Consider the following 23,761-nt stretch of genomic DNA (forward strand, 5'->3'; position numbering starts at 1 on the left):
TAAGATTAGAGTCAAAGCAGAAGCAACCTTTCGCTTTTTTCCAGTGTTGTATTTGTTACTCATCAGGGACAGTCTTTTGTGTCAATCCTGTATTTCAGTTTTTCTCATGCTGTCCTCAGCTCATGATCTTCTTTTCCTATCGGTGAGAAGGAAAAGGAAAGCTTTAAACATGTGTCTGTTTCAGACATCAACGGCCATTTTGTCATTAGTATTTCAGTGGCTTGAGTTCAGGCCTGGAGTCTCTTACTCAAGCCTTGAGAAGACTCGGTTCAGACTCCGTGGTAGTTACCCAGACTTGTTGGATTGCTGAGGGAAGCCTGTCAGCCAGGCGCACCTGGCCTGCAAGGGCTTTGCCGACCTGTTTCACTAATGCTGGCCTGACGGATCCCATGTATGCTAAACTCGCTGGTGCTTTCGAAACCTTACTGCTAGGTAACGTCTATAATGGCCTTGGAATCCTGCATTTTCTTTTTGATCACTGTGATTTGAAGATACGCAGCACTGCAGTAGGCATTCTCAGTTCTTAATGGGGTGGAGAAATAGGTGATAGGCTTGTCACGTGAAGAATAGCACAAGCCAGTTTCCCGGGCAGGGCTGAATGTGACTGAAGTCTGGTCATCGCCCCAGGGCTGTGCCACTAACGGTACCAGCAAGGGCGTAATCTTGCAGCGCTGAGGTGAATGGGCACATAGGCAGGAGGCAAGGTGGGCACTGTTGAAGAGAGACCTACATTGCACTGTCATTAGGTGAAAGAGAAGCCAGAAAGAGCGGTACACTGCAGTGCTTAAAACACCTCTCAAACTGCTTAATGAGCTGTTCTAAGTTTTCTTTGCTGCTTCTTGTCCAATGCTTTCTGTCATGCAAAAATGACACGTTCTCAGTAAAGGCAGGCAGACCCTTGTGAATTCTCTTTTGGGTTTTTTGTGATTTGTCTTTTTTTAAACAAGGCGGGCTCCTTTTTCCCTTCTTCATTTTTATTTTAATATTGAAGTTATTAACCATTCATGCAGCGGGAAAAAGTGTAGTGCTGTCAAAGTGTAAGTTAGACGAACAAAGCAAGAGTCTCTCTTTCAGTTATAGGCAGCTCAGTGGTTTGGGGCAAAGGAGAAGGTGAAAACATTGTTTAGCTTTATATAAATGGAGGGGGCTGAGAAAAAAATCTGGTAGAATTCCTTACCTTCAGGTCCTAGAATCACAGAAGTGTTAGGAGAAAGGGATTTCTAGAGTTTTTCTGGTCCAAGCCATTACTGAAAGAATAGCTGTTCTAGCTAGGAACTGATCCCTTGGAAATGACAGCAATATTTGACAGATAAAATCCTAGTCATTTTCTGAGGAAGATTCATCCTTTTTCCAAGAAAATGACGGAAAAAAACAACAGGGATGAACTACACTGCAAACAGTGTCTGTTACTGCTGGCGTACCGTTTAATTTAATTCTGCGCAGGTACCATGTGATACCATCCCTAGGCCGTAGTCTGTAGGCCAGAAGAAAACAGAGGCACTGTACAGTTTTTGTGAATTGAAACCCAATAGAAATAGATTTCTAAAAAGTAAAAGGTTGAGAAATACTGGCAAAATACATCTTCAAGTATGCTTTATTTGCAGGTGATTAAAAAGATTTTTAGGCAAAAAACCTAGTCAATCTCATCCAATACATGATGGAACATGATTTAGTGCCTAATGCCAGGCAGACTGGAAGATGGGGATATAGGACCAATTATGCAGTTTTTGACGAATTACATGTGATTATATGGTCAACATTCATATAGTAAAAAGACTTGATACATACGTATGAAGAATTATAAGCAGTTAATATTTTAACAATAAGCAGGAGATATTGTAAGAAAAAGAAGGGGTGTAAGGGAATGGGGAAGCTACAGACATCTTAGTAATATCAGAAGCCATAGACATTTTTTTAAAGACATTAGCTTGTTCCTGCAAATCACTGCACTCTTGAGAATACTATTTGCAATTTAAAACTTATCTAAAACATCACCAAAAGGAAACACTAATTCCTATTTTTTTTAAAGTATTTTGTATGAAGAATCTTGCAAAGAACTGAAATATGGCATGGCCAAGAAACATGAATTACCCACCATTTCAGAGACTTTGCATTCATCACATTTAAATACTAGGTGTCTGATTTCGGAAGGTCTCATGCAAAATCCAGCTATAAAAACTCACCACAGAATATTTTCAAGGATAAAAAGCTAATGTTTTTTTAAAGCTGTGACAGACATCCAGTTGTGAAGGTGAATTTTAAAACTAACGGTCCACATTTTCCAGAGGACATTCAAAAAGACATTATTGAACTTTCTGTAAATGCCCAGCTCTTGTCTGCACTTTGCATGGAATAGTTACCAAAGCTGTAACTTTGGACAGTTAATGGAATATATCACTGCCTGGAGTATTGCCAGAGGTAACATCATTATCTTTCCATAACTGCATAATGAGAATTAAATAATCACAAACCAAATTCCTATTATGAAATGACTTTTTTTTTTTCTCATGTACAATATATATATTCATTTATATTGAATATAAGTCCGGTAAAACTATCACAGTAATGTGCTGTAGTGGTCTTTCATAGTGAGAATACTGCCCTAATCACCTTTAACATGCAAAGCTTGGAAGAACCAGAAATTCACAGTAAGTAGTACAATTTGTATATGCATTTTCTGCCATCCTAAAGTTAATCAGCACACTCAAGACTGTTGCTTATTTTTCCTATATGTTTGACAAAAGCTACAGTTCTATATACTGTACATTCACAGTGGGATACCAACCCCCTGTACTTTCTGCAAGAAGGATCAGGTTGCCACTCTCCATCAGAGTAAACATTCTAGAATTTAATATAATAAGCTTGTGAACAGTTTGTCCTAGCTCGAAGTTCGGCAGTTCAGGACTTGATAAAATTCTCCTTTTCATCTCTCTGAAAGGTTTCTTGCTAGCGCATTTTGTAGTCATTAGATACTGACATTTCACATAGCTGTCCTTTAAAATCCAAGTCTACTGTGAAATCCAGGTCACGCTGTAAAAAGATTTAAATGTAACATGTAAGTATGACCGTAAGTTCAGTGTATGAATTCAGTTACCAGTGCTTGAGTTGAAAAGACCTGCAGATTAAAGAGATACCTACCATGGTTTCTAACTTATTTGGGGTTTTAATGTTGCTGACACTGGAAATGAAGGCTATAGGGTGTGTAATAGCATTCACCATACTATCTATGTCTAGGTCATATTAGTGTATTATTCGTACGGCTGATTTACTGTCCTGGTTACAACTAGGAAGCTTCTGAAATGCTCTGCTATCATATCTGTTCTATAGCCATTTTTTAAGGGCATCCCCCTTTGAGTTGCTCTTAATCTAGGGTAACGGGGTTTCACCCTAGCAGTTATTCCAGAGTAGATCTTGGAAGATTCCCACTGTAGAGAAGCCTTCAGTCATTCTTTATCTTACAGTGACATATTTTCTGGAAAGAGGCAGTACATAGCCCCTACAAAATGGAGCTGTCTCTACAAGCTTTTGAAAGACTTCATGTTTCAGAAGAACAAAGTACTAACAAATCCTTTTGAATTGAGGTAGTCTCTCTGTCTTATGATAACTATCAAGAACACATTAATTTTAGCACCTAAATCTGCATTCGGGTACTTATGGTTGTGCAAACAAATTTGAAATATTTTCTTCATTTTTCCCTAAAAGAAAATAGATACATTCGACCCAAACCAAAATGTTCCAGTCCCCGAAGGACAACATAAAGGTGTGAAACAGACTGTTTTCCTCTACTTTCACAGCAAGCAGTAGCTTCAGGAGTAAATGTGTTTGAATGATAAGTTTATTTTGTGTTTATTTCTTCCCTGTATCAACACTACTATGAAAACCACATCCAATCTGTATTTGGTGCAAAAAAAGGAAAAGTAATGCAAAAAGGGAAGGCAATGAAACTGAGGATTTGCTGCAGTCAACAAATGCAGTATTTCAACAATTACAGCTGCGTGGATTATAACAACATTATTTTAATGGGTGTATGTTGTAGTAGAAAATGAAGAGATTCTGCTCAAGGTATTTGGCAGAAAATGGTGGCACCGTTTCTCCGAGAGGCTGTACTTCTCATGTCTTGTTCTTCTATACAGGCATAGGTTGTTCATTAGACCATATCTCATGGTCTCCTTACAAGTTAAAAGAAGCACTGAATAACGGACATACTTGGTGTATGCCCATAGCAGAGAAATTGAGGAAGTTTTCACCGGTCATGACAGTGTGGTAGCCATCATGCTTTAGCTTTAGACGTCATCTGTATTTTCTGTGGAAAGCCACAATTTTTAAACCACCATATCACTTGATCGGTGACTTCAAGTTCATTTGATCAGTGAATTCATACAGATGTTCAGCTGAAATCTGTTACTTAATTTCCTAATCTTGGGCACTGGGTGGGAAATCTGGCTATACATGTGGAGTGGAAGTACATACTCTTGATAATCCTGTGCTGGCAGAAGGGATCTTACCCCTGATTTCAGTGACAGTATGAAGAGACCCTTGCCTATTTGTGTCATTAAATGTGAGCCCGGATGATTGCAGAGGGCAGCTGACGTGGTGATGTTCTTGAATTACTTCTTCCTTCCCATGCTATCATATTTGCAGGCTGATGTTCTGTAACATTAGCACTGCATTATCATTGCTGTCAGCAGCTTTGGTGAAGCTGTGACTAGAGCTCTTAGGAACAAACATGAATTTAGAGCCTTTAGTGTGTTTGTTGCTTTACTTACGTGGATTATATTTAATGTTGATTATAGTTTGTGATTGGTAGAGTTGGAATTAGAATCAGTGATGCTAACTCACCACATTTTTTGCATTTGGTTTCATAGATATAGTCCCATAGATTTCTTCTCCTCGTCTCACAGTTAAATAGTCCTCTAAGTAGAAGACAGTTTGCTTCCAGTGAGTATAGGGAGCATCGGGTGCTAAAAATATATATATATGGGTATTATTTATAGAAATTGCATTTTTGTCTTACAAATCAAATCAAAAGACTTGGGAACAACTTAAAAAAAACCTTTCTTCTCATAGAATGCTTTAACTTATGTACTATATTAGCAAACATGCTTTACAACAACACAATTATATTGATTGTCAGTTGGTTGTCTTTTGATTTTTACTGGAATATGTCAGCTGTGAGTCACACCCAGCAAGAAGGATTCCACAAAGCAAGTTACTGGCATAATAGGCACTTTTTTGATGCTTGCCTTTCAACCCACACACATTCAAATCGGGGAAGTCTTTACCACTAAGTGCTTTGAAAGTCAGAAGTCTAAATTAGTTCAAAAAAACAATTAATCAAAACCATGAAAGAAAGGCTCATCAAAAACTATTAATCACAATGACACAGATGAAACCTTTGGCTCATGATCCTGGAAGAGCAGATTTTATCGTTTCCAGGAGGAGAGGGCTGGGGAAAGGACACTTGCACTTTAATCTGAGTTTGGACTTTTTAAAGGCGTCTGCTATGGGCAGTTTGCCAGAGGTGGCTACTGGTCCAAATTAATTTCTAGTCTTGCTTAGCACAATCATTTTGACGACCTTCTTCTATTTCAGGTTTTTGTTTTACTTATTTTATTTCTGATTTAAATTAAAATCTTGGAGTAGTGCCTAATGAACTTGCATTGGTTACTTCTTGTTCCCAGCATTCTTGCAATTAACAGCATCTAGGAACATAAGAGCAGGTGTACAAGTTCAGAGACTTCCTGACCTGGCAAAAAAGCCTCTGATAAATTTATTTTTCTTCCATTTGTTTCCCCAGTCACTTTTTTGATGCAGACATGGGCCCACTGTATTGAATCATGCTAATAATATCTCAGCACTGTTTAATAAACAACGATCTCATTTCATTTCAACATCAATGTTTCAAAAAAAACCCACAAACTTGGCTTTAGAAATTGTTTGTGACTGGGGAAAGAGTGAAGCTTTTTTAAAAAACTGTTAGGACAGGAATTTTTAACAGTTCTTTTTTTTCCCAGAATTCTAGAATCAGAAGACAGATATAAACAGACTTCTGTCAGAAGCTGTGTTGGCAAACTGGTATCTTCCAAAGGAAAGAATTTTACTGGATAATTTCTGGCTATGCATCTAGGGAGTTTTAATGACTGTTAATCTCAAATGCTAAATGGAGAGATCCTCTTGCAGGAGTTCAGGTCCAGAATCTGTTTTCCATTTGGACATGCCTTTCTAAAATTTCTAATTGAAAACGTGTCAAACCAAAACAAAACTGAACTTCTGTTTTGAAGCATAACTGCTGTCTTGTACACACACATGTACATGTGCCCTTATGCAGAGCTTATGCTATGTTTAGAAAAGCTGGCATACCTGGAAACTTGTGTTCCATGAACAGGATAAGTGTGTGGAATGTAGGCACAAGCCTTCAAGTCCACTCCAAATCACAATTATTTTCTTTGTAATTTTTAAAAAAAGTTGTATCAATGAACTGGCACTTTGTCACGTCCTACAAACTTGGATATTTTACTGAATTCATTGAGCTTTGCCAACAGACACTAGATGAGAGTGCAGACCAGTCTTCTAGACGGTGGTGTCTATTCCTTCAGCTACAGAATGGTCTTTTTATGGAGTAACTTGTTCTGTGCATTCCTTATCATGATGTTCTGAATAGAGGCAGAGAACCAGTTCCCTCAGCCTCCTGTCTACACTCATGCTAATACAGGTCAGGAAGATTTGCTGCAAAGACATAGTTCTGACTCAAGTTCAGGTCGTTGCTCACCAGATTCCAAGAGTCTTTTCCAACTAAGCTGATTTCTATCCAGTTGGCCCAAGCAGTAGCCGGGAGTTGTTTGGTCCCAGATGCAGGACTTTGTATTTGGCATTGCTGAATTTTACAGGGTTCTCATCAGCCCATTTTGAACCTGTGTAGCTCTAAATAGCAGCCCTTTCTCTCCAGCCTGTGCTCCTCCCAGTTTGGGATCATCAACAGATCTGCTGAGAGTGCACTTCATTCCATCATCCAGGTCATTAATAGAGATGTGGAACAATACTGACCTCATTGTTGGTCACCTGTGGGATGCTGCTTATAACTGGCCTCTGGTTTGACTTTGCTGACTGACACATTTTGAGCCAATTTTTCACCCATGTTACTGTTCACTTATCCAGTCCATATCTGACCAATACAGCCATAAGGATGCTGTGCAAGGTTGTATAAAAGCCCTTGCTGAAGTCACAGTATACAACAGCCACTGATCTTCCCTCATCAACACAGCTAGCTGTCTAGAAGGCAATCAGGTTTGTCAGGTATGATTGGATTTGGTAAATCCATGGTAGCTGTTTTCAGTCACCTTCTTGTCCTTCATATAGTTGGAAAAAGCTTCCAGGTGGATTTGTGTCATAGCCTTCCCAGGAACTGAGGTGAGGTTGACTGGCCTGTGGTTCAATGGATCCCGCTTACTGCACTTCTTGAAGATGGGTGTGATAGCTGCCTTTTTCTACTCATCAAGAACCTTCCTCCATCACCATGACCTTTGAAAGATGTTAGAGGGTAGCCTTACAATGGCATTGAGCAGCACCCTCAGCATGCTTGGATGCCTCCTGTCTGGTCCTATGGACTTGTTTAAGGTTCTGTAGTCCTGATGGCATGCTTTGAGGCACAGCTCACGTACTATCAGCTTCATGGTATAAAACCTTCTTCCTCAGTGGCTGCAAGGAACCTCTCCCTTTATTTTAGATACTTTGAGTAACAATTAGCCCCTCCACATAAATAGTACTTGTCTTAGTGCAATTAGAGGGGCACCACAGAGGACCCAGAGGAAACCCTGGACCAAGTATGTGGTGTACTTCATCTGTATTCCTTTTGCTTGATCTGCAAAGGAGTCACAACCAGTTGGTTCCCCCAAGAGTGGCCCCTAGATCTGCTGGAACTGGTGATATGGCTGTAGCCTCATTTGCATCAAAGAAGGCCAGAGTGAACTTTGGTTTTAGAAGAAGCCCATGTCAGAAACACACAAACAACTTGAATATGGACTTGAAAATGTTAAGAATTTGGTTTTGCATGGATATCTGACTAGTGGCTCTTCCCCATTTGCATGTAATGACACCCAACCTTTTTTATTTGGTGGGCCATACAGCCTGCTGGAGAAGTTAGTTTCTGAAGTAACTAAGTTTCTGAAGTTTCTGATGTTCAGAGGATTGGCAGTAAAGCAAAGAAAAGCATTCAATAGGAGAAATGTAGCATTTGCCAAGTGACAGGAGACTGAATCTGGAGATATAGGAAGTCTCTCCAAGCAAGCCTCCAAGGAGGCTGAGCCACCAGCAACTAAGAGAACTAGCTGCAAACAGAACAATGAGAAAGGGCAAGTCATTAAAGCTGAAAGGATTCTAGGATGGAAGTGTATGACTAAGCACTTAGAGCCTCTGAACTAGCAGCCTGTGGGAGCTACAGATAATTTAGAGAAGCTAGGTTTTCAGGCACTGCTGATGAACCTCATTCTTGACGGAGGTTCAGAAATATCGGAGATTGTGATTCCGTTCCCCTCTTTCTTATGAAAAGTAGGCACAAAATACCTTGTACATACATTTGCAAGTTGAGGTGGGTCTGCAAAAACCTCTCTGTAAGAAAAACGCGATGGCAAACTTGGTGTCTGCCCGAGGCTTTTGTCCAAATGTAACTTCTCTCCTTCCCCAAGTTCTCACTCCCTGTGTGCTAAGGGAAGCTAAACCCCCACCTGTGGTGGTCTTGCAGAACATTTTCTGCCTAAGTGCCTGAATGAACCCTCTTTATTCCATACACTGAAGAGAGTCAAGAAAGTCCTTATCCCAGTCACCTTTTGCTATACTGGTACTGGAGCAAAGTCTATGTTTACTCTGCAGACAAGCAGCAATAATGTAACAGGTCCTTTTCCTTGCCATGTTTGATGCCTGTTCACTGGGGTGTCTAAGAGTCAAGCAAAGAATGGCTGGGTTTGAGGGCCAGATTTGCTGATGGGACATGTTTGACTGTAAAACATTAATCAAATATCCTAATTTAGTCAACAGATGTTTCTTAAAACATGTCTGTTCATATGCACACATAAAACAAACACATTCCATGAATCCTTTGCAAATGAAGCCACATTCCCAGTGATATAAAAGATCTTCCGTGTAGTTCTGGCAATATAAGCAGACCTCCTTTACTAGGGTAGGTTTCAGTTAACATCACAATATAGTAACTACACCCTTTGTTCAAAGCTATTTTTTGCAGAAAACAGAAGGCTTGATTATATTACCTTTTATAAAAGATGAATAGGCTGCCTTCTGCTGAAAAAATCAGCCTTCTCTGGTAAGAAAAAATGCCTAAAACCTAAAGGATTTTTCCACCTTAGATAATTCTGTTCAGCACAAACTCAGAAACAGTAGCACTCCAGGATACCACTGTGGTGCCTCACAGGTTGTTCATGTCTCCCGAGCTGCACGTTGTTTCCCAGCACATACCAATGCCTATCATGGTGTGGGAGATACTGTAGTATAGCACATTTATAGAATGACCAGGGAAACAGTTACTGGAAAAACCTAAGAATAGGTACAAAATAATATCATCCATATGGTTATATTTCTAGAATCAAATATACATAGGTATTTTTTAAAATTGCTTTGAATCTCATGTAAAGGCTTGAGAGCTCCTGTGAAGGTAGAAAAAAAAGAGTTTTCTGATTATATTTAGCTTGTATCTCATTTACACCTGTTTAAGTTGTGTAATGGTGCTAGCTGTAACAAGCACCACCTGTAATTTGTTGTTCTTGTCATTAAAGCAATCATGATTCTTTTACATTTCTTGCCACACTGGCTGGTTTATTCACTCGGGTAAATGATGCCTTACAGGAATGGAGTTACTCCTTTAAATATCTGCTCACCAAGGTAAGTTAGAGTCTCGCATCTGGGTTGTTAGAGCTGATTTACATAAGCAGTATGTGCGTGGTTTTATTCTGGAAAAAAAAATGATGGTTTTGTTCTAGACTGAGTCAAGCAAGAGCTTTTGCTGAGTTTTGGATTTGGGAGAAACTGGGATGCAGAGCTGCTGTCTCTCACTGAGCCGACGATTCCCTGTCTAATCTGAGAAATGTGACACAGGACTTAGATATCACTGGTGAGGGGCATAAACTCCAGTGTCATCATTTCTGCTGAGCTCCAAGCATGGTAGGCATTATGAAATCCTGCCTCTGGTTTTGCAGAATTCCTACAAGCAATTGTCCTTTCCCCATCCTGCTCACCTCCCCAAAAGTGACAATAATTTTTATCCCTGAAATTAAAACCTGGTGGTACAGTAAACCTCCCCATACCATCTGACCAGTAGCACTGATATACTGATAGCAATAGAAATGAAATTAAAATAAATACAGATTACCTGTAGAAAACCCCATCTTTTTATGGCACTTTGTAAATTCGATATTAAAATAGGTGACCAAGGCATGAATGTAATCATTGCGCTGAATTTGGAGGCAGAATGCAGAAGTAAATGCCAACTCCTCAGTCTTCACTGTATAAATATCTACTTCCTGTTGTGAGGAGAAAGAAAAAGACATTTACATGCAGTTTGTGACTCGAAGGTAAGTGTTCACCAATGTACTTAAGCATTTTATGTAAGGAACAGCAACAAAGACAACTGGCAGCCCTTTAACACTGTAAGAAATCAGTGGTGCATTTGAGTACATCAACTCATCAGCAAATGATCCAGGTATCTGACTAAGCTGATGGAGTGATGAAAGAGGCCACTCGTGGAAGAGTGAGTGTGAGTGGCAGGGAGGGGCTGTGGGAACTGAAGGAAATCAAGGTAAAAACATGCTTTGACAAATACAGGCACAATGGATGTGGAAATGGAGGTACAGGTCCCAGTTCTAAGATAAGTTCGTCATCGGGGACTGTCAGCATGAGGAAAGATGACGGAGTTGGGTTTTTAATAAAAATAAACTTCTGATTTGTTTGAATATCTCTGGAAGGGAATGTGCTTTGGCTGTGCCAAGTGGTGGGAACATCTGAGGCATGACAGGGGCCTGCTTTTTGCTGACAGTGCTTTCCAGTCCCGATCAGGTAACTGATCCCAAATGGTTAAGCACAGGGATCTTATTCTTGACCTAGACAGAAGCAAATCATATAAATTGTGCTGTGGCTTGACTGCAGTGGTTGGGACCAATGATGTAGTCTCCAGGATTGCTTATTTCTGTCAATAACTAAAACTCACTGTTCAAGGCTTAAACTGAGTTTTTTAGATGGATCTGATTTTCCCAGCTAGGTATGGCTTTTATCATCTGGACTGTTTCCAAAACTCTTAGTCATGGTAAGGAGGATACTAAGTCTGAAAAACCATCAATTGTCATCTAATGCTACGGGATATGTTTCTTATCAGTGCACCTTCTGATATCCTCCTGAGTGTATCTGGCTTCACTGTCCTTATTGTCCTTGTCAGGGCCTATTTGGCAAGAGGCGGATATCCTGAAAATATTTTTCTCTCTACTATTTGCAGTCAGTATGAACAACAAAACTGCTTGTGCATACAGAGAAATAGAAGCTTTGTAGGTAGAAATCCAATTTTCCTCTCTCTACCAACGTAAGCCAGGAATTGTATCACTGACCTCACCAGCGTTACTTCAGACTCACACTGCAAAAATAGAGCAGAGTCCAGAATGTCCTTTAGAGGGCTAAGCAGCATTTTAGGGCACAATATAGGGGCTCTTTTAGCAATTGCACTTTGTAATCTAAGAAAAATCTGCAAAAATGGACATCAAAAGATGCAGCCATAGAGTTACTGAGGTCTTTGCGTGGACCACACACCATGTGTTTCTGAGAAAACTTACAGTGAGATGATTTAAGCAAGCTATAGTTTTGGCCTGTCTGATTAGCAATATTGTTCAAGAATAACTTAACCATAATGAACATTATTCTACTACATTGCATTTGCACAAGTGACTAGTGTTTATAAATAACCCACGCTTAGAAGTGGTCATTTCAAGCTGGGATAGCCTTAACATTATTTTTGTTCGGTTGTTCTTCTTGCTTTTTTCTTTTTTCTTCTTTTGAGAAAAAAATAATACTAGGAATAAGAATTTCTGAGATCTCCTTGCAGACTTCCATAGCAGTCTGCAAAACCTACTTTGACAAGCTGGACCGGACTGGTGGGTGATAGCTGCAGATTTCCGTAATTTTTGGTGGCTTTTTACTGGTATTGTGGGGAAATTGTGAATTAAGTCCAATGATGAGACACATAAAAGGGATCTAGCTCCCTCTCTCTGAGCTGTGTTGTCTTTGCAGAGTAAGGTGGAATCAAAAACAGTGGGGAATATCTTTATTAGAGAAGTTTGTGGAAATGTCTGAGAAATACTGAACAGATGTGCTGGATAAAACGGTGGTCACTTTTGCAGTCACTTCTTTAAGGACAGAAGCGTGCTTTCTTTACTATGTAAGATATGAGGCAAATGTGGGATTTTTTTATTAATTAATGTAGTTTTGAAACTGGCTTGATCCTGTTTTGGTGATATCTTTGAATTGTACTCTGGCTACTATATATTCTTATAGTAAATGTCACTACTCATTCAATGTTAATTGCAGCTAACTAGCACAGGGTATAAATGCTGTCTTTGCAAAAAGTAAGTGGAAAAATCATGATGTAACAGATTTCATTCAGGGTTCAAAAACAACAATAATAAAAATGGGCATAGTTAAGCATGGATCTGATCAAAATCCAGCTTTTACTTACACTAAAAACATAATATGTTAAGCTGAGCATGTATAAGAGTGTCAGAATTATCAGCTAAATAAGGAGGTCCAGGCTGTGGTTGACACCTCATGAAAGACCATGAGCCATCCCATGCTACGTGTCCCCATTGCAGAGAGACAGGCAGAGCTCCAGTTTTTACATTCACTGCATAAAGAATGGTTCTTGGGCTGTCCTGTGGCACGAATTGCTTTAGGAATGAGCAAATGATGTATAGAAGATCATTTAGGATCACAGGGAGGATAACAGTGAGGTTGAGCTGTGGTGTTGCCAGCTGCTGTGTATTTCTTGTTTGAATGGTATCACCCTAGCTGAAGGCAACCTAACTAATAAGAGAAACAGCCCTGAGTCAGGTTTGCTGATGAGAAAAATGCTGACTTGCTGCCTGACCGGTGTCCTTGTGTGAATTTTAATTAAAGTTACTTCCAGAGTGCCATTGCACCTCTTTCCTGATCCCCTTCTGAGCCAGTCAGCTTACTCAACTAGGATTGTATGAGCATGAAGATTCAAATATCTGGATGTCTGGTTTTGGCAGGGTTTTTTGTTGGTTTTTTTTGTTTGTCTTGGGATTTGGGGTTGACACCCCCCCCCTTGCACTAGATGTCTTGGTTTGGACAAAGAGGGAAATGATGACCCCATCATAGGGTGTGATGGTGAGGCAGTGCTAACCACAGCAGGTAAAGGTGCTGAACTGAAGCAGAAGCTGGAGGACAGGTGGCATTGGTACAAGCGGTATAGACAGGTTCAGGAAGAGGGTTGATCTGAAGGCTGAGAAGTAAAATTAATTGTTAGGGAAAGGAGAAAGGGACAAATCCTCTTTTCTGGCAAGCATTGAGAAAATGACCTGCACCGTCAGTTGCATTCATGTGTATAGATGTGAGGGGAGCACGGAATGCAACCATCAGCCCCCAAAACATTCACTTTTCTAAAATATTTTTTTTCTTTTTCTTTTTTCTCTTTTCTCCTTTCTTTTAGTGCAGAGAGCTAATAGTATTAATGTGGAGAGAGAAGAAAGAACATTAAATTTGGGGTGTTTGGGGGGAGCAGTGAAAGGAAGAATGAAGTATCTGAGATTCTTTTGACTAGGTGTTGCAGCATATGTTGGTTTTCTATTAGATGACATAACAGGGAAGCAAGGGTAGCTGTGACTTCTAGGTAACAGAGACCTCAGCCTCCTGCCTGGGCCCCTCTTCTGCCACCTTCTCCTGTTTGCACAGAAGGAAATGCATGAAAATTACTAGGGTGTTGTTTGGTTTGGGGTTTGTTTTGGCGTTTTGTTTTGGGGGTGGGGATAAACCTGAGCATGCTGAAAGGAAAGACTGTGGGGAGAACTGTTAGAAAGGAAAGAGTGGCAGGGAAAGTCACTTTGGAAAGGGAAGGGAGATCTTCATGTGAACAGAGGAGTAGAGAAGAAAAATCAGGAAAAAAGAGCAGCGTTTGAAGATGGAAAATGAGTGGCATAAGTGCTTCTTGCTTTGCTTTAGAAACTGGGAGAAAGGAATGTGATTAGGGAGTTCACTGAAGTCGCAGTGGAGCAAGAGAAAAGTCTCATGAGGGATGCCTTGTCCCAGCCCTCATGGGTCAAGATTGCTATGGGAGAAGAACGTGGGACTCGCCAGAGCTCAGACACGTGCCTCACCTGCGTGGCTGGATCTCTCTGAGTAACAGTACATTTTTTGCAGAAAATACTGCAGATCCTTTGAAATAAGGCTTCATACAGGTGAATCATGATGTTTCCAAAACAACAGAAATGTCTCAAAGAATGGATATTTGACCATATAGGTCAATGGTGTTTTTTTCAATTATGCTGTGTTCTCTGATAAACAAGAATGGTGCATAATTTTTTTTTCATGCAGGGATTGCAGTTTGTGCTTTAAGTAACATTAAACTGTGTAATCTTGAAAGTGCGGGAGCTTTAAACTGTTCCTGGAAAGTGTGGGACAAATGGGAGCATACAAGTATATTTATTTCTTTGTTGTTGGTCATTCTGCGTGGCTAGATAGGGGAGGTTATGCAGGAAAGTCCAACAGGAAAATTCCTATGCCCCTGGGATATATTTAAGAGATCATTCACAGGAGCATCACTTCCACAACAGAGCAGATGCTGTATTCCCTGCCTGCACCACTCCCAGTGCGCCTGTGCCTTAGTGGCTGGAGTTCCTGGAAGGGTTCAAGACTTGGGTTACATCCAATGCCTGAGGAGTACAAAAGAGGAAATTTTACTCAAGCCTCCAACATTCTAGATAAGTGCTATGGTCACATAGCATGTAGGGGTTGATGTCTTCTTTTGCTGATTTTGTAGAACAATTCAGAGCATCTAAATTGTGAATTGAAATAAGTGCAGGAGCCCAGGGCCCTGACTGGTCTGTTAGGAATGCATCTAGTGGCTAGTTCATCTACTAACACACAGGGAGCCAAGACTCATCTGGTAGGCACCCTAAATTAGGTGGCTTTGGGTTGAATACACCCCTAAAAAATCCCCTTGTCAATCTAATATGAATAAGCTGTGCCATATTGATATGCTATAATAAAACATTTGCACAATTAAACATTATCATTTTGTTTATTCTCAGATGTTTTCTTAGGCTAATATTCTCTGCATTCACAAATATTTTCAGGATCAAAGAAATGCACTTTATATAAATAAACCATGTGCAAAACTAAATTAATTTTTTTTAAAAAAAACCCCAAACATCAGTTTTTCCTGCTTCCATATTTCTAGCTTGAACAAAAGCCTCCCTTCTTCCTGCCTTTCATTGACAATTTTCTGATTTTTTTAGTGATCAGTTTTTGAGGTTAGGGACAGATTCTGGAACGAAGGTTGGGTTTTGCCTGTGTAGTTATTACCCACTTTGCTCCCATGGTGCCATTACATGGTAAAGCACTATTCAGTGTATGGACAAAAGCTTCAGGCCATGTAGAATTCAATACAAAACCTGAATAGAAACAGTATGAAAAATTTTGTCTGTCTTCTTAAACTCAATTACTTTCAAAGGTCTAAAGAAAGCCTTAGATTTGAACCTCATTTAAGGGCACGCAGCTTTTATAACTTTTTATTGCAGAGAAGGCAACCCATTCCGCCACCTGATCTCTCACTCTCCAGACATATTTTATACAGTCTAAATAGCTGTTTATTTTGTGTGTATTGCAATTTTAAATTGCTCTGGCTCAAGTTCTTTTCAGACACGACCATCCTGCGTTCCCCTCAGTGCAGGTGGACTGTGCACGCATACGTACTCACACAGAGTTTCTACTTCTGTTCCTTTTTGCTGCTTTCAGTAAAGGTTTGGCAGACTAAAGGTATGTCTTTCATTTTTGAATTTGGGAATACTTAATGCTGTGTTTTTGTGTTTTGCCTTAATGTTACTGGCAAAAAGCAAAAGGGAAAAATTAGAGCTGAGTCTTTGGGATAAATGAGCACACTCTTGGATTCATGGACCTGATTCTACCACTGCTAATGATACAGACAGCCTTATTCATGAAAGCAGTCCCACATGAGGAGGATTCCTTCACGTGGAAGGAATTGTAGAGCTTTCATGTGTTCCTGCAGGCTGTGGATTCTTCACCTGGTCTTGTGAATGGGGAGTAGTGACCATTCTGTCCTATAGGTAGAACAGGCTACAAACTAACCTCTGGATGCAGGGAGAGCACATTAATATTCTGGATAAGGCAAAGAATTAGGAACTTACACAAATCAGGTTCCAATTCTGATCTCATGCTCTGGAGTGAATTACAGTTATTTCATCAGAGCTGACCAATTCAGAAACTGATGCATCAGTCTTTTTTACTGCAAATAGAATTAATTTACTCCTTCTCCTCAGCAGCATTCCATCAGTAATTTCCAACTTCTATTCAAAAGAAGGTAGGGCAATTAAAATTTATATCTAAATACACCATGTCTCTATTTATCCAGTATTTTCACTTGTATAATTTGCAAGAGTCTGAAGTTATAGTTAGCAGTAGCCAGATGAGTACAAAGTCACAAGAAACATCTTGCTTTGGGTATTCCATTAAGTGATCAAGGTATCAATGTTCATGCTTAGTTCAGGTGACAGTATTGGGCATGTGCAACATACTAGTACTGACTAATTTAAAACTACATTTTTCTTCTTAGTGTGGTAGCATTCTATGATGATGGCTTCTGCAGCTAGTTAGAAGCATACAAAGATAGTAGTAAAACATAAGCACCAGGTCTCCAAAGAATCCTACAGTTAGGCGTAAACATTCATAATTAGGTATATTTGGAATTACCAAACCTTTATTAAACAGGCATTGGTCACCACTTGCTTTGGATCTACTATGTCCACCAAAGGCTCCTTCATGGCAACATCCCTAATACAGGTCATGTCAAAGCCGTACACATTCTCCCACCCTGTCAATGCAAATGGATGTGTCAAAGATTAGCAGTAATAATAAAAATATTTTTTGTTTCTCAAAGCATCTTCCATTTGAAAGAATTTCTGCCATCCCTTAACTTTCAGCTCTCCTCTTTAATTCTTTGCTCCCTGCCCCGGTTGTCTATGTCATTGCTATTTTACAGATAATGCAGTTGTGGCAAAATAACCTCTCAATGTACATCTTCGAACAAGCGGCCTTTGTTTTTTGGTATCCCCAAAACTGTGTTATATGAGATTTTTCGATTTTCATGACTTTAAACATTTGAGAGTGTTGCCCAAAGTCATATAATATATCAGATTGAGACTTGGGAATAGCTGTTTAAGGCTATTCTATCCTTTCTTATCCATTCTCGTTAATATTTCCTTTTTTATATATAGATTGCTATTGAATCAGCAATCTGCATGCTTTTTTAATCATTTAAGTAGTCTTAGTTTCAGCAAGTGAATTACTGTGAGGAGTAGAATTACAGGTGTGTTTCAATATTTGGGGGATCCAAATATTAATCTGCATGTACATCATGACAAAAAAGCAAAATGTCTACCTTCTAAAAGATTTAAAAGCCATGCTGATCTTCTAGATTTGAACTGTTCTTCTGATTGCTTCTTATCTAGATGAGGGATTTTTTTCTTTTTTTTTCTTGAACAAAATGGAAACATCAAAACATTGAAAAGTACACTGGCTTTGCTTTTAATATTGCTTAACAAAATGAAAACAAAAACCTCTGAAAAAGTGAAATCTTAGTCTTGTGAATCATATGAGTCAAGGTACATTCAGTGCTCCATCTGAAAGTCTGAACTGAACACAGTGAACTTTTAAAAAAATAGTTTCAATACAAGCAGGGAGAACTGATAAACAGCAGTAGTGAGCATAATAGAAATGTCTTGTTTTTTCAGAGCATTTGTGCTACTAGCGTTCCCAGGGGACTATGACTAAAAATATAATATAAGCAAAAAATCTGCATATTTCTAAATTGGAACAAATCTGGACATGAACAGTTCTTTGATATGTTATCTCTTTATTTGGCTGTGAGTTTCTCAATATTTCAGGGGAGCTGGTGGTTCAAAACTTTGGTTTCAGGCATCACAAGCATGTAGGAACTATTATATTTATAGAAGCTCTATGTTTTTATGTGGTTACTCAGAAAAGATTAGCTAGGAAACCCTGCAGGACCAATTTATTAACAGAGGTTTTGGGGCTTCCATTGCTTGATGTATTTCATCCTACATGGGATGCCTTTGAAATTTATGCCACAGTCTGTGTTAGACAGAGACCTATCACAGGAGTTAAAAGATAAAATTATATGTTTTGCATTTTGTAGGAAATCAGAGTAATTGACTGCAGTAGTATTGTGGCATTAATGAGAAATCAGAAGTCAGATTTTTTTTAGAAACCTCGTATTGCATTATTTCTTATTCAATATGATGGTTCTGGAGTGCCCTTTGAAATGCTCAGCCCTGCATCTCATATGAAGGCAAGACTTTATCCACCTTAAGAAAGAAAAAAAAAAAAAAGATGAAAAATTGACGTGTAAGGAGACACCATCAAGAATTTCTAAACTGAAAAGGGAGACGAGATGGTGGTGCAGGTAGGTAGTGAGATGGAAATACCTGAAGAAGACACAGAAGTGTAAAAAGTGAGGGGAGGAAGGAAATCAGAGTTGAAATCAGAAAATAAAGTTTCTTAAAAGAAAACAACATTTTAGAGGAGAAAATGAACCCAAGACATTTTTTAAAAATTATAAAATACACAAATTAAAAACAGATGGGTTAGCTGTGAGAAAAGAAAAAAGTTCAAGGCCTAGAAAGGAAGGGGTTCAAAAGCAAGGTGAAAGATGGCACTAGGGATTTTTTTTAGGCCAGAATGGCTTTGATTCCTTTACAGAATGGATGCCTCATACATCCTTTTGAACCTGTAAATTTTGTAAGGTGTTTAGCTGTCAAGGTCACCATACAACTCAGGAGAAAACCCTAGGCTGTGCTTGAGGAGTGGGTATTATTCTCCCTGGCACCTACACAGGCTTCTTGTCACTGCCCCACTGCACTGGCCTTGCTTTTGACCCAAAACAGCCATTTTGACCCATTGGCAGTTCTGCGTCTTGGCACTGAATTTGATTACAGAAACACCAAATTTATTTTCTGAGAGGAGCTGAGAGTCAAGGAATGAGGAGTCAGGCATTTTCATTTAAAGGTTGACTGAACACACTAATTTTACCCAAGCTTTTTTGCATGTGTCTTTAAATAATAAAACTGCTTAGGAATTTTGTGATCATTTTTTTCCCCCTAATGGAAAATGCCTTTAAGTGAAATTGACCAGCTCTAAAAAATAAGTAAAAGCCAAAAAAAGGAGAGAAATAAAAATAGAAAAGGAGAGTGAAATAATGTAGAACTTACTCATTTCATCAAAACTATTACGACCAAATAAATCCAAACTTGGGTGACCTGGGGGACAACAAGTTGAACATGAACCGGGAGTATGACCTTGTGGTGATGAAAGTGAACCACATGCCGAGATGTGAGGAGTGTCCAAGAAAACTGGGTTTGCTTAGCCTGGGGCAGCAAAGGCTAATGGTGGGACCTAATTGCTGTCTGCTGCTACGGAAATATAGAAAAAGTCCGATTCCCTTCGGGTGACAAGGGACAATGAGGGCATGTTTCAGCATGGAAAATTCTGACTGGATATTCAGAAACATGTTTGCTCCTGAGGGTGCCTCAACGTTTGAAGAGGTGCCCAGAGAAGCTGTGGAATCCCGATCATCTGGCTGCAGGGCAGGGCCCTGAGTGACCTGCTTTAATTGTGCAATCTGGCCAGCTTTGAGCGGGAGGCTGGGCTAGGTGACGTGCAGAGGTCACTAACAGCACAAGTTAGTCAATGAAACTTTCAAGGAAAAACCCCAACATTTTCAATGTAAAGGAAAAGTCAATTTTCTGCATTTACAAAGTAAACCAAAAACAGTTTAGAACTCTTTATTCACATCAAAATAAACCAGAAATTTCTGATCCTTATTTTTCCTTTAAAAATTCTAACATGAAGTGTTTCAAGATGTTAAAAAAGCATTACATGTTCTTTTTCTTCTTGGCATGCTTTTTAGTGAGATAGCATTTCTTCTAGTCTTCTTAACATTTACAACTAATTTGCATCTTATTAATTTTTCCAATCTTGTTATTTTAAAAACAAAACCCCAGCACCTGGATGGCAAAAGAGTATTACCAGTTTTAATGGCAGTTATGTGGGATGATGTATTTATCAAAACCAAAACTAGATCTCCTAAAATCCACATATTAAAATAGAGGTAGCAGTATCAATATAACTCTAAGAAAGGTCTACATTAATTTATTCATACATCTTTCCTTCGTGCACTTGAGATTACTGCAAGTTTCCTGAATTTATCACCAGACTAGAGTTTTCTCAGTGTTCATATTTATACTGGAATTCTGGCCTGGTCACCGTGATTTCTTGGCTTTTGCAAAACTTTTGCCAGCAAAGAGATTACAGTAGGCCACTACAAATCAAATATTTTAAGGAAATCACCATAGAAAAGTATTACTGTCAGGCATTTACTCACAGTGAATTTTGAAGTCCTTGTACTGTCTGTCTTCAATTGCTACCACGTACAAAGCAGCTCGGTCTGGAAACATTAGCCCTCCAGGTTTCTGTTGATGAATTGTGGGGAAATGGATCTCGTAATCTATTCACCTGACAAAGACATCACATTTTGAACTGCACATACAAAAACCAGACAAGCACCCCTTGCATGCCTTTATTGTTTCCCTTCAGATTGTCACATCAGCTTTAATCTCAGCAACTCTTGCAGCCTGTAGCAATGCCATTAGGTAGCATCTATACGAATTTCGCCAGCAGTTAATCAAAAGCAAAGCTCTTTCACCAAGATTCCCTTTGTTAATCTTTTTGTTTAAGCCCAAGAAGTGGCACTTGGAGATGTAACCGTGTCTTGTTACGGTGACAGTAGGAGAGGGAAGGCTTGTAGTCAGAAAATAAATGATTGCTCCAGCAAGGAGTATGACATGCAGAGCACCTACCAGCCACTTGTCTCGTGCGAAGATGACTGTGTTTAACATTGACTCATAGAACAGACAGTAACCCATCCACTCGCTGATGATGATGTCTACTTTATCCACAGGTAATTCAACTTCTTCCACTTTACCTTTAAATATTGTGATTACTGAAAAAAGAATCCAAAGAAATATGTTTCACATAATAAAACACCTGACTAACTCCCTTACTGGTGAGTAGCAGGCTGCCCTTTGCAATATGATTCTCTTCTTGAATGCCTGTAGATAAGGGGTGACTCCATGGATTTTACACTATTTTAAAACTACTTGTGGTAAGTATAATAAACACAAATTTTGTATCAGTATAAAGGGGAAAAAAAACCCCAACCAACCCAAACCCCAAACCAAGTAAAACACATATATAAAAAACAACAGAAAAACAGCCTTACCTGGTTACCTGCATGATCTCATTTTACACACCCTTTGGAATTTGGAGGATTTCTAGAACATTGACCAAGTAAGGCAAAGAACCCACTAGAATCCTTTAAAAATCCCTGTAGGTTTGCACATACATGATCTCATCACTGAGATATTAGAGATTTATGGAACTAGGATCTAATTCTTGTCTGATTTTCAAAGATACTATGCTGGCTTCACAATGAGGAAACTACAGCTTATTTCTTCTGTGAATTCTGGGGCACTGACTCAACTGAGAAAGTCAGATCTAGCCTGACAGTACACAAACAACCAAGTTTGTACAAACACAGTTACCTCATGAAAAACATTTCTCATTCCTTTCTGCTTCGTGATGGAATCTTTTATAGCATACTGGCATTTTCACTCTGAATCTTCTTTCTGATTTAGACTTGCATAACCTTCCATGGTTATCTAAAGTGACTGCTGGAAAACATTGCTGGCAGGTATTTTGTCACCAAATTAGTTTCAAGGAAATTAAAAATGTTGCTGGAAGTTTGATGTAATAGAATACCAGAACCTCAGAGACACTAATACAAAACAGAGCATTAAATTACTGGCAGTACTGTATACTACTTACAGGAGACTGGGCATGCACTGCAAGAGCAAATCAAGAAGCAATTATAGAACTGGTTAATACTAGAACAGATGTTTTGCTTAAAGGAAAGTTAAATGCTGGTTCATATTTAGTTTAGTTGTAACAAATAATTTTGTTTTAGGGTCATTACACAATTCACCAATCATTCTTGCATTTTTTTTATATATGTCCTATTTACAAATGTATTCCAAATTCTTTAGACAAATAATTTGAAACTTGTGTTTGTCTGCTATTTACGTGTTTGTTACAGTGGGTAAAGTCTCATGGTTCTGGATTCTTCCTTACCAAGGTAACTCGATGAACTTGAAATTCAGGAATAAAGTAAGGACAGAAGAAATATTTTTCTTTCCATTACTAATTTATAAGATTGCTGTATTACTCTCAATAAACGACAGTTTTTAGTGATGGCATTTTCTATTGATGAACATGTTCAACATTCAGTTTGAGGAAGATGAACACACTTTCATTTAGCTAGAACTTGGTTAGCTGTTTAAGGATGGAAGTGTGAGCAGAGTGATTTTGAGAACTCAGTCCAGGGAAGATGTGGTTTCATCTTTTCAAAACACATGCAGTACTAGTACTCCTCTAACCAGATGCCACCACTTTATTTGCATAGCAAACTTCTAATCCAGACTGTCCCCCTAAGAAATTGAGAACACTGATTCAGACTGGGAACACAAAATATCAGCTGGTAAGAGCAACCTGACTGGAAAAGAGCAGAGTTCCCTTTTCCTTCCCCTTCTTTAAACTCCTTAGTAGCTCAATAGTTCATCTGTTGTTATACTGAAGACTCTTCATGTCTACAAGCTCCAGCCACGAGTTCTCTTTAGTTCTCTTTTCTCCCGAGAACTTTCACTGCCACAATTATTTTGGAGTGAATTTTAGCACTGTTGACAGCTGCCAGTGACACACCTGCAGACTTTGGAGCCCTCTGTTTACACCCAGAACAGTCACAGTGCAAGCAGCATCAGCACAAGTTCCTCCCACCTCCCTTCAATTTGATGAAACATCTTCATAAGGCATCATGTGGGAACAGATTGTATCTGTTCTGGAAACAGTGGGTTTTCTCTTGGTTACCCCCTTTTGCTGACTCTGCATTTCTCTAAACAATTAGGGGGGGGAGAAAGAAAAAATTTCCATGAGCAACAAGATCCTTTGGCTCAGTACGTGGCTGCATTAAAATGAAAGTGAATGTGGGTCAGTGTAAAGTGTGTAAATGGTAGTTCGGTTGTACAATTTGTCTATATTGGAGAGCAAACTGCAGTCCAGCCAGACTGCTGAGCCTGCCCAGGCGAGTCTCCTGCCAAAGGGGAGGGGTCTCTGCTTCTTCATCCACAGTTTTTCCAAGGGCTCGCTCCTTGGAGAAACAGGAGGAAGAAGCAGTGATAAATACCTTCTGCAGCCTCTGGAGCACACTGGATCCTTCTTATTTATTCTGACAATGAACCCTTCACACACAATTCCTGTTGCTGGAAATCCAAACATGAATTTATTTGCGGTATGCTGTTTGTGTAGCTATTTGATGAAAGACCATTCTGGGAAT

The 23,761-nt window shown here is 39.2% G+C and overlaps 1 protein-coding gene across 1 annotated transcript in view; it reads right to left on the minus strand.

The window, feature by feature from the left end:
- Positions 1–1,406: 1,406 nt before the first annotated feature.
- The window catches only part of PRMT8 (protein arginine methyltransferase 8), a 74,299-nt gene continuing 51,944 nt past the window's right edge, over positions 1,407–23,761 (minus strand). Inside the window, exons 5-10 of the mRNA XM_027782431.2 lie at positions 21,174–21,316; positions 20,699–20,786; positions 16,995–17,110; positions 10,376–10,526; positions 4,840–4,961; positions 1,407–3,030 (exon numbers count right to left, since the gene is read on the minus strand). Coding sequence (XP_027638232.1) covers positions 2,947–3,030; positions 4,840–4,961; positions 10,376–10,526; positions 16,995–17,110; positions 20,699–20,786; positions 21,174–21,316 — 704 coding nt within the window. The 3' untranslated portion in view covers positions 1,407–2,946. The remainder of the gene's footprint in view (positions 3,031–4,839; positions 4,962–10,375; positions 10,527–16,994; positions 17,111–20,698; positions 20,787–21,173; positions 21,317–23,761) is intronic.

The sequence above is a fragment of the Falco peregrinus genome, chromosome 6 (genome assembly GCF_023634155.1).
Source record: "Falco peregrinus isolate bFalPer1 chromosome 6, bFalPer1.pri, whole genome shotgun sequence".
Classification (NCBI taxonomy): Eukaryota; Metazoa; Chordata; class Aves; order Falconiformes; family Falconidae; genus Falco; species Falco peregrinus.